This window comes from Sesamum indicum, linkage group LG9 (assembly GCF_026168435.1).
Source record: "Sesamum indicum cultivar Baizhima isolate 11 linkage group LG9, ASM2616843v1, whole genome shotgun sequence".
Lineage (NCBI taxonomy): Eukaryota > Viridiplantae > Streptophyta > Magnoliopsida > Lamiales > Pedaliaceae > Sesamum > Sesamum indicum.
The window spans coordinates 21851196-21862993 of NC_142665.1; the positions used below are offsets into that span (position 1 = coordinate 21851196).

Here is an 11798-nt window from a genome sequence, read left to right on the forward strand (position 1 = left end):
CTAAATGAGAGAATGGGGGGTTTATACTAGTAGAAATATGTTATTTTGAGTAGAGTACTATTTTATCATTTACTTACCCTCTATTACACGGTTATGATTCATTGGCCAGGGTTATTATGGTGGACCTGGACCTTTTTTTTCGAAAATATCATTGTTGTGTTGTTTAGCTTGATTTTTTTACCTCCATCATATACATAGTAGTAGATGCAAACATTCTAGAAAAGATTTTAAGCTGGTTGAGTAAGAGCTTTCTGAAGCACATTGCGTGCCTTGCACCTAGCCTCAAGTGGTATTTTAGGCCTGGATATTCCTTTTCCTTCTGTCAAATCTATCAAGGCATCATCAGTCCTTTGCCACTCAAAACAATGTATTAGAGATGCTAAGGTCAAGCCCACAACCCGATTGGCTAGGCCGTTGCCCGGGCAAGATCTCCTTCCCATCCCAAAGGGCAACAACTTTGTTGGTCCAACTTCTCCTACTTCTTCAAAACGCTCGGGATTAAAGCTTGTAGGATCATCCCAAACTGTGGGGTCTCTATGTATGGCCCAAGCATTTACTTGCACGATTGTACCTCGGGGTATGTCGTATCCACCAAGCTTGCAATCAGCGGATGCTTCATGTGGTACTAGTACTGGTGCTGTTGGGAATAAACGGAACGTCTCCGAAATAATATTTTGGATATATGGAAGCTTGGACAAGTCTGATTCATTGACGAGGCGATTGTTACCAACAAGATTATCTATCTCAACTCTAGCCTTATCCAGCTTGGGCGGGTGGTTGAGCAGAGCAGCCATTGCCCATTCCATGGTTGATGCTGATGTCTCTGTTCCAGCAAGGAGCATCACCTGACATTTTGGCCATGTTAACAAGATGATTTGATGTATGTGATTGTGAGCCAATCAAATTTAATCATTCAAGGGTATGACTAATTAAGAAGAAGGAAATGAGAGGTTACCATTATAATTCCTTTGATGATAACATCGGTGTAGTACGCAGGGTCCGACTCTTGCAAAGAAAGCAAATGATCTATCATTGTATTTCCACCCTTATCTCTTCTGTGTTGGTCAATTAAACGTTGCAAGAAAGCGTCCATTTTGGCTCCAAACCTCGCCAAAGTCTTCTCAAGGCCTTTGTAGTCAATCCATCTAAACACTGGGAAGAAATCTGCAGGGTTTGATACCCCTCCTAGCTTGACAACCTCAACTATAAGGTCTCTAAACTGCTTCGCCTCCTCATTTTCGTCAGCCTCACCAAAATACCGCTTCCCAGCCACCATTCTCATGATGTTATTGAATGTTAGCTCAGCAAACCTAGACCTGAGTTCAACTCTTGCAAAGTCTTGGTACGAGTTTTTATAGAGATTTTCCAACATAAGTCTCACTTCGTCGTGTCTGATGGACTGAAACTTGTTGAGGCGAGCAGTGGAGAATATTTCAATTGTGGTTAGGCGGCGAAGGTTGCGCCAATACTCGCCATACGGGGAAGCGACCAGGGTGGTATAGTTGTAGCCAATGTATTTTGCTAGGATGAACTGTGGCCGGTTGGCTAAAACAATGTCGTTCTTGGTGAAGCACTCCTCCACGATGGCCGGAGACGAGACGACCACCATGAGGCGGGTGCCAAAACGAAGCGAGAAGATGGGGCCTAATTTTTGAGAGAGTTTGTGATAAGTTAGATGAAGAGGTAATTTAAGGTGGTGGAGGTGGCCTAAGAGAGGAAGTGCAGGGGCTGGACTCGGTGGAAGTTTTCTTTTCCCTTTTGATGAAAAATTGAACGCCAAAGCAAGAACGAAAAGCCAAAGGAGCCCATATAACCAGCTTATTTCCATGCTTAGTTTATGAAACTGTATATGGATTATGGTTCTTATTTCTAACTTGTCATGAAACCACTCACTCTATATATACGCCACAATGGGGCTGGCCTTAGTTGATAAACAATCAATTTATCGATCCTCGGAGAGGACAAAGCTTTTGTAGTTAATAGGCTGACCTTACGTCATGAGTGGCGTCTGCTCTTTGGTTATTTTCTTTGACCTTTCGCCTTGGGCATCACTTTCAGGCGATGGGGAAAATTTGGTTTCTACTTAGGATACCATCTTATCAAATGAAAAATTTTAATCAAAATTAAATTTGATTAAATTAAATCAATTACATAATAAGTTTATATACTCGTTATGAATAGATCATTTTTACGGAATTATACATCAATTATATTACAAATTTATTACATTTATAATTATATAATTGATTCAAATTCAACCAAATTTCAATATAAATCAAAATGTCCATGGGCACAATTTTGTCTTGTCTTGCACATGAGATGGAGAGGATGAGGGGACAGTGAGCAAACAATATAATGACTTTTCAGTGAGAGTACTGTTGACCGAGACAAGTGTATGGTTCTAGGTGATTTTGTTGAGGAAAGGGAGGAAATATCTTCTCCCTTGGATATTTCTCCTACATCTATCGTACCTAAAGAGGGGAATTTTGACTCGTATTTGATTTATCTGAATTAAGAAAACTCATCGCACCACTAAGTTCAACTTGTCAATTTAATTGGTGTACAATATTCATGCTATCAATTATACGATAATATTATTACACTTATTATTATCTTGATTAATTTTTTTTATTAATACTATATATAATTGAAGAGTATGATTTTGGTGTCTATTTAGTTTTTGATTTGTTATTTTTATTTTATTTTAAAATTTATTTATTTATTTTTCTGTTTTACATATTGAGGTAACTACTTCTCCCCACTTATTGTTCCATTCATCCATAATTTGTTTTCTTTACATATGAATTTTCTTTCATTCATTTATTCTCTTTATTTTATTTAAGTCAAATATATTTTGATAATACATTATTAGTTTGATAAAAATATTATTATATTTGTACACGTGTTAAGTGTGCATTTCTTCGTGCTATATACTAATGTCAAAACCTGAATGATTCAGTTCTCCTTGAAAATTGATTCTAACCGTGGTTTGATTGAGACCGAAACTTGGACACATTTAATATTTAAATATATCGAATAATGTAATAAATGATATTTATGCTAAGTAATGAAAATTGGAATTCAAATGTGATGTTACAGACTTATAAGTGAATAATGTATTTTAATTCAAAAATAGCTGAAATCATATTTAATGAAATTACGTACTTGTTGAAGAGCTTGAAATCTAATTCTGCATAATATCACATGAACCATCAAAGTTTACTTTTTTTCACCAGGCAGTTTTCATTATTGCAGTATGTTCGCCGAGATTTGAAATCTCGGCTATAACATGGGCTCAAAAGACCGAACTGATGGTCTATAAAAGAGCCCATTCCTTCAGGTAACTAACACACGCATGTTTGTTTTGCCACTTTTCCAGGTAACACACGCATGTTTGCTTTGCCATTTCTCCAGGCGCTGGGTAACTTCTAGTTAATGAGGCGGTTATGGAAGATGTGGGTTAAAACCCTTTTCCTCTGCAACCTCTCAAGTTCCTCTCTTCTCCCTAAAAATGGTTCTTCTTCAAAGCACCAGGACCTTCATCCAGTCTTCGTTTCTCTATGTAAGTATTTCTTCCTTACTTCAGAGTTTCCTCGTTCTATCTGAAAGATGTCTTCCTCTAGCGACTCAGTTCGCTTTTTAGGGAGACCTTTCTAAGCGATGATCCTTCAGAGGCCACCTCTAAGAGGGCGAACCCTATTCCACCCCGCTTTGAGAGGGGCTTGGGGATGAGCTTAAAGCAAACCACCGCCGCTACTCGTCGTTTGATTAATGAGGATATTGAGGATGAGGAGGAGGAGGAGGGAAATGATGGAGAGGGATCTTCCCCGGAAGTGGAGAGGGTGAGGCCTTCGCCAGAAGAGGGCGAGATGCCAGAGTCCTCTTCTACGGGGAGACCTTATGGGCCCTCCTCAAAGGAAATCCCTCCAGTGCAAGAGGAGAAGGTTCCAGAGTCGCCCTCGGACTTGGGGGTTTCCATCCTACGGACCTCCTCCATAAGTCAGCTCCTTCGAGAGTGCCATGTCCCATCTGAGTTTATTATGTATACATCATTCCTTGTGAGTCGTTCATTTTTTCCTCCCCCTAACTGTTTATGCTTTTTCGCCGCCCACTTGAGCTCAGGTTTTCGCTTCCCTGTTTCTTTATTTTATTCTGAAGTTGCCCATATTTTTCAAGTGCCCTTTAATCATCTAGTTCCGAATTCTTTTAAAATTTTGGCCGGACTCTTTATGGTTCTCCATTTTCATGGTTAACCTGTGATTGCTCATGTGTTTGTTTTGTGTTACCGCCTTAAGAAAGCTGAGAACGGGTTCTTCTGCTTCGGCCCCCACCCTTAAGTATCCTTTTTCCACCCCCCCTCAAGCTCCAAAACATTGGAAAGTTAGTTATTTCTTTTTTCTTCCTCCCCATACTTGGTCTTTCCTAAGACAATGAATCTTTGAGGCCCCTCCTCCTGCACATGCGGGATTAAGGACGGTGGCCTAGTCCTCCTTGTTGGAAGAGTTGAATGCCTCCCCTTATGATTGCCGGTCTGTAATAGGCGAAAGGTTTCTGGGGCATTTCGGGCTGGCTCCTGTGACAGAGCCCTTGGAGGACTCCTTGGGTATTTCTTTTTAGTATCTTGCCTGTTATTGCTTCCCATTTTATGTTTTCTTGGGGTATTGATTTTTCTTGTTTACTTTGGTGCAGAGAATATAATGTTTAGTAAGCTGATGAGGGACCATGTGGTGGAGGGTTGCTCTAGGGGACACCTACTCCTAAATCTTCCAAAGGCCCCCTGCTCCTAGTGACTCAAGGGGTAAGCATCGAGTTATTTATCTTTGTATTGTAAAAAGAAATTATATTAATATAATTATTTTTAATATACTAATATTAAATCACGACTCCACATTAAAAATTATTTTTTTTAGCAAAATTACGCAAGTCACGATCTATGATTAGAGATCACGACACCAAGTCGCGATATCTAATTACGACTTGGTGTCGTGATTTCTTATCACGACACCAGCCATTTTTTTTCATTTAATTTAAATTTTATATAAATTAATATATAATTTCATTTAATTATATGTAATTATTTTTTAACAACATATTAAAGTCAAAAAATCATAATATTTAAATTGTATTAATTTAAAAAATTACAATTAAGTGTACAAATATAATAGTGTATATTTTTCGGTACAATTATAAAAAATACAATGAGGTACAAATATTCTTTCCGGATACGTTTCTTCCCATTGTTATGATCACTCATAACTTTTTGAGAGGAGACTCCTACAAGGCACATTTACACCAAAGAGCAAAATGTAAATTTGCTTGGTAGCTTTCTTTGGTAACAGTCCGGTGCTATAGGTTTTTGCAGCATTTTGAGCTCTGAATGCAACCTCTTTTGACTTGTGCTTCTTTCCTCTTAGGTGTTCGTTCAGAGCTAGCTCACTGGTGACATCAACTCGGCCAATTACAGGACAAGATATTCAAATAATATGGGCACACCCAAAATACACAAAAACTTCAATGAGAGAAGAGACCCTCCATCGCTGATTAATTTCACCACCAAAATACATAAAAACTTCAATTCAAAAAGATAAAGTAGACATAATTAGCTAAAAATAGAGAAATAATGCATGTCTGTATTTGAGATGGTAAGAGTGAATGGATTGTTGCGTATATCTGTTTGAAGCACAACTATTTATACACGTAATGGAACCTACCACTAACTTTTTTATTTAAAAAAATTGAACGATGTGTCAGCCTTATTTAATTACAAGGCTGACACATGGTTCGTCTTGTTAAATCAACGGTTGGCATTTAACAAGGCTGGCAGCGCCCAACCTTTGGTAAAGGATGGCAGCCAGCCTTTTACTAAAGGCAGTCGCGGCCAGTGATGGGACACTATCACTTTTTTTACGGTGTTAAAATAATTTAACCGCGACAAACCTTTATAAATTCTGCGCAAGAGGCTATCACTTTCCACTACACTTTAAAAACAAAACTTTCGATTTCACTTTCGTATGTACGCCTTTTCATTCGATAAGTTTTATAAATATTTGTGGGGTTACACAAATTATATTTTTTGTACAAATGGATAGACGCTCTGTGTACGACCTTCGTGATGGAACTGTATTATCTTAACAAGCCCAACATAGGTCCGATGATATTCCCAAAGGTGACCTAGACGCGGTACTACAGGCACGACGTGCGGATCGTACCTTTTGGATGCATTTTCAATAAAATAATCTTTCCGTACCTGTACAAGAAATCCTACACCAAATAGGATTTTATGGAGTTTACAGGTGCGGACGCCTTCAATTAAATCAGCATCTCATCACTGCATTAGTGGAGAGGTGGCGATCGAAGGCACACACTTTTCATTTTTGTGTAGGGGAAGCAACAATTACCTTACAAGATATTCAAATAATATGAGCACTTCCAATAGATGAGGAGCCGGTGATTGGAGTTGATATCGACCGCACGATGCAACAATGGCAGGAATATTGCCTTACTTATTTAGGCTTTATCCCGGATGCAAATGCGTTCAAGGGCTCAAGATTGCGGACATCCGCAATTATATCTCATTTGGCGGCGATCGATATCACTTATAACACTCCCCACGGCATTGTCATCCAGTACAACTGTGTTGTTGCATTACTTCTATTGGGGGGATTGATGTGCACAGAATTCCTTAGGTAACTATGTATTCTTTACTATATATCTCAAAATTAGAAGATATAGAAACATCGAGGAACTATATTTGGGGGAGTGCTATGCTTGCATTTTTATATCGCGAATTATGCAATGTCAGCACAAAAAGGTAAAGCGGCAATCGGTGGCGTGCTGCAATTATTGCATGTAAAATTTACTTAATAACTCTTACACAATTTTTTTGCTATTAATATTAATTATTAACACATATTTGTATTTTTCGTACAGTTTTGGGCATGGTCACGGATTACTCCACTTTGCCCTGGACTTGGTGCCCAGCGACTATTTATGGGCCAAGTCCAAATGGACTACAATCGCTGGCACCCAATAGCACCATATGGTGCTACTTGGAATTATCAGCACACGTTAACCCGAAAATACATACAATATATTACTAGATGGCGAAAACGATATGACACGGTTGTACAGAGGCCACCCATTTCCAATAGAAGAGAAACAGAACGAAATTATTGGGAATGGTATAACAACATAACAAGAAATTTTGTGTCGTCATCTACTGATAGACGTGTGGAAAGAGGGTACCAACCTGGAGAAGCACCTATGTTGCAAGTTGTGGTATGTTGGTATATAATATTAGAGAGACCACTCTTGCTAATGAGATATATTGAAAGAAAAAAAGAAGAGGGACAATGTACTCTCTCATGTCCTATTATTGCTCTTCGTTTCAATAAATACTCTTTCATATCAGGTAAACAAAAATGAGAATACACATATATGCAAACACACAAAAATATTACAAAAGAGATAAATAGACCACAAAAATTCACAATACCCGTAATGAGCATAAAATGTTGCAAAACTAAGGTGACATCCTGCATGAGAAAAAGGGTTTTATAGATAGAAATTGAAGGAGAATGACAAATGTAACAAGACGCAAATGGCATTCGTGGCGTAGAAGATAAAAGCAACACCTCACTTCTTTTATGTTCAAAATGGAGGTAAAACATGTTCTACCGTGACATACACACACAGACAGCCCCCCCACACCACACACACACCCCACAAAAAAAAAAAAAAAACACGCACAGACAAGGGAATGAAAAAGACGGAACAAGGAGGGTGTGTCATTCAGCAAAAACTTCTCAAGTTTGTGGTCGATACAATCGAAAAAGAAATGCAGTAGCTAATTAGAACATATAAATATATTCCTTGACATCATGATCTCAACAGCTACACCAGATCATGATTTTCAAACTGGTTGATCCAGAAACTAGATAATATTAATCACAAAATCATAGCCCTAATACAATTACAGATATAAACAAATTGGGAAATGCTGCAACCTTCTTTGCTCCAATAATAGCACTGGGTTCAAAAGAGCAGCAATAGTTAAGCTCTTCTTAATGCCCACAGACAGACTTCCCCCAAAGCATCAAATAGTAGCCAACAAGTAAAACAACTATAAACTCAATAAAATTCCAAAGCATTACTGCAATATGTCAACTAACAGGACCGATCATATGTTAGAATCACACATAGCATACTTAGTAAATATCAAAATTCTTACAACCAGAAGAACAAAGCAATTAAAATGATACATTACATCAAAATGAAAAACAGCAAATGCACCAAATTAATGCATTGTCCACTAAGTTAAAGTGGTTTTCATCAAGAAGCTCATCAACCACCAGATTAAGAGAAAACCAAAATAGTCTTTCATACCCAAGACCACTCTTGCTAACGAGATATATTGAAAGGACAAAAGAAGAGGGACAATACACTCTCTCCTGTCATGTTATTGCTTTTCATTTTAATAAATACTCTTTCATATCAGGTAAACAAAAATGAGAATACACATCTATGCAAGTACACAAAAATGTTACAAAGGACATAAATAGACCACAAAGACACACAATACCCATAATGAGCATAAAATATTGCGAAACTATAGTGGCATACTGCACGAGGAAAAGGGTTGTTTAGATAGAAATGAAGACTTAAAAAATTGAAGTACAACGGCAAATGTAACAAGACGTAGATGACATTCATTGGCGCAGAAGATAAAAGCAACACCTCAATTCTTCTATGTTCAAAATGAAAGTAAAACATGTTCTACCGTAACACAAACACACAGACACACACACCCACACACCGCATACGCGCACACACACACACACATACCCCCCTGTAAATAAGCATAAAATGTGGCGAAACTAAGGTGACATCCTGCACGAGTAAAAGGGTTGTGTAGATAGAAATGAAGGCTTAGAAATTGAAACACAACGGCAAATGTAACAAGATGCAGATGACATTCGTTGGCGCAGAAGATAAAAGCAACACCTCACTTCATCTATGTTCAAAATGGAAGTAAAACATGTTCTACCGTGACACACACACACCCACCCACACTCATATTAGAAAAAGACGCACATACAAGGAAATTGAAAAGACGGAACAAGGAAGGGGCATCATTCGGCAAAACTTCTCAAGTTTGTGGTTGATAAAATTGAAAAAAAAATACAGTAGCTGATTAGAACATATAAAAATATATTTCTTGACATCATTCGCCTGCGCTTCAATTCATGCAATTTATACATGCAAGTTACCTGATTCATAAAAGTGCGTTCAATTCCTTAAAAAGAAAACAAAAAAGAAATATAAATGTACCCTCAAGTTAATCCAACTACCCATACTGCTAAAAAACAACATGAGATAAGAAAGTAAATCAAAATCCAAAATGCTATGAATACATGGGACGGTTAACAGAAAGCAATTAGCACTGGGTTAGCTTTGTATTTACCTGCATTTCGGCAAAAGCCCAAGCGACAAGAAACATAAATCACACAAGACGCCTCAACCTTTAACAAAGTTAGCATAAAAACTTGTAATGGATTTTGATTACTTGATGAAACTTACCTCTCTTCAAAAAAGTTAAAGCTAGTGTCTCCTTCCAGTAAAGGAATCAATCACTTTCTAAAGAAGAGACACAGGAACAGTTGTGTCATTTATCAAGCAATACCACAGAATCAACAACTTATACGCCTAATATCATGGTTTCTGCAATACCAAAACCACATTACTAGAAAACTGTTACCACTCAAATATGCATGAAACTGCCCATAAGTACCTGAAGGCAGAAAAATAACAGAAACTCGGGCAGGTGAATGATTAGTTCTTTACCTGATAAATAGTAAGCTACATGTAAGCACAAGCATGAGTCAAGCATCAACTACAACATATATAATTGATTAATTGTTCCTAAGCAAAAGGACCATTCTCCCTCTTCCATACGAGTACCCAAAAAATCAAGGTGATGCTATAGAAACTACCATGTGATTTAAGGGTTAAAATTATAGAGACCGCTATTAGCAGGAAGGAAATCAAAATGGCTAAACACACCAAAGTCAGGTTCAAAACTACAACATTTTGTAGTGGTCGCTGGCAACCAATTCAAGAATTGGTAAGTAGATCATAACCACCCAAGGCATTATCGGATTTTATCAATCCTCCACTCATTTTCTCTCACTATATCCCCTCTAGTAAAGTAAATCAATCCAAGACGACTTTTGCTAACGAGATATATTGAAAGGAAAAAAGAAGAGGGATAATGCGCTCTCTCCTGTCCTGTTATTGCTTTTCATTTCAATAAATACTCTTTCATATCAGGTAAACAAAAATAAGAATACATATCTATGCAATCAAACAAAACTGTTACAAAGGACATAAATAAACCACAAAGACGAAAAATACCCGTAATGAGCGTAAAATGTTGCGAAACTATGGTGACATCTTGCACGAGAAAAAGGGTTGTGTAGATAGAAATGAATACTTAGAAATTGAAAGATAATGACAAATGTAACAAGACGCATATGGCATTCGTTGGCGCTAAAGATAAAAGCAACACCTCACTTTTTTTTAGGTTCAAAATGGAAGTAAATCATGTTGTATCGTGACACACACACGCACACACACACACCACACACACACATACACATACACCCCCCCCCCACACACACACACACCGCACACGCACACACACCCCCTGCACACGCACACACACACCCACCCACCCACACACACACACACACAGACCGCACACACCGCACACGCACACACACACCCCGCACACGCACACACACACAACCACACATACCGCACACACACACACACGGACGCACACACCGCACACGCACACACACACACACACCCCGCACACGCACACGCACACAACCACACACACCCATAAATAAGCATAAAATGTGGCGAAACTAAGGTGACATCCTGCACGTGGAAAAAATGTTGTGTAGATAGAAATGAAAAGTTAGAAATTGAAGTACAACGGCAAATGTAACAAGACGCAGATGACATTTGTTGGCGCAGAAGATAAAAGCAACACCTCACTTCTTCTATGTTCAAAATGGAAGTAAAATATTTTCTACCGTGACATACACGCACACACACACACTCACATAAATAAAAGATGCACATATAGGGAAATGAAAAAGTCAGAACAAGGAGGGGGAATCATTCAGCAAAACTTCTCAAGTTTGTGGTCGATAAAATTAAAAAAGAAACCTTGTAGTTTATTACAACATATAAAAATATATTCCTTAACATCAGATGGCATTCGTTGACGCAAAAGATAAAAACAACACCTCACTTCTTTTATTTTCAAAATGGAAGTAAAGCATGTTGTACCGTGACATACACACACACACACCCGCCCCACACACACACCACACACACACACACACACCCCGCACATGCACACACACACAACCACACACACCGCACACGCGCACACACATACCCCGCACACGCACCACACACACACACACACACCCCACACACACACACACACACACATACACCCCCCCCCCACACACACCGCACACGCGCACACACACACACACACCACCCACCCACAGACACAGACCGCACACACACGGACGCACACACTGCACACGCACACACACACACACCCCCCGTACACGCACACACACAACCACACACACACCATACACATACACACACACCGCACACACACACACACACACGGCCGCACACACCGCACACGCACACACACACACACACCCAGCACACGCAACCTCACACACACACACACACACCCTGCA

General features: G+C 38.9%; 1 protein-coding gene across 1 annotated transcript; it reads right to left on the bottom strand.

Moving 5' to 3' along the window:
* Positions 1-5: 5 nt before the first annotated feature.
* On the bottom strand, positions 6-1914 carry LOC105177796 (cytochrome P450 81Q32-like). Its single transcript, XM_011101046.3, has 2 exons — positions 956-1914; positions 6-845 (listed from the first exon to the last, which is right to left on the bottom strand). Exons 1-2 carry the CDS (start codon positions 1826-1828, stop codon positions 228-230), a joined length of 1491 nt encoding a protein of 496 aa, XP_011099348.1. The 5' UTR covers positions 1829-1914; the 3' UTR covers positions 6-227.
* Between the last annotated feature and the right edge of the window lie 9884 nt (positions 1915-11798).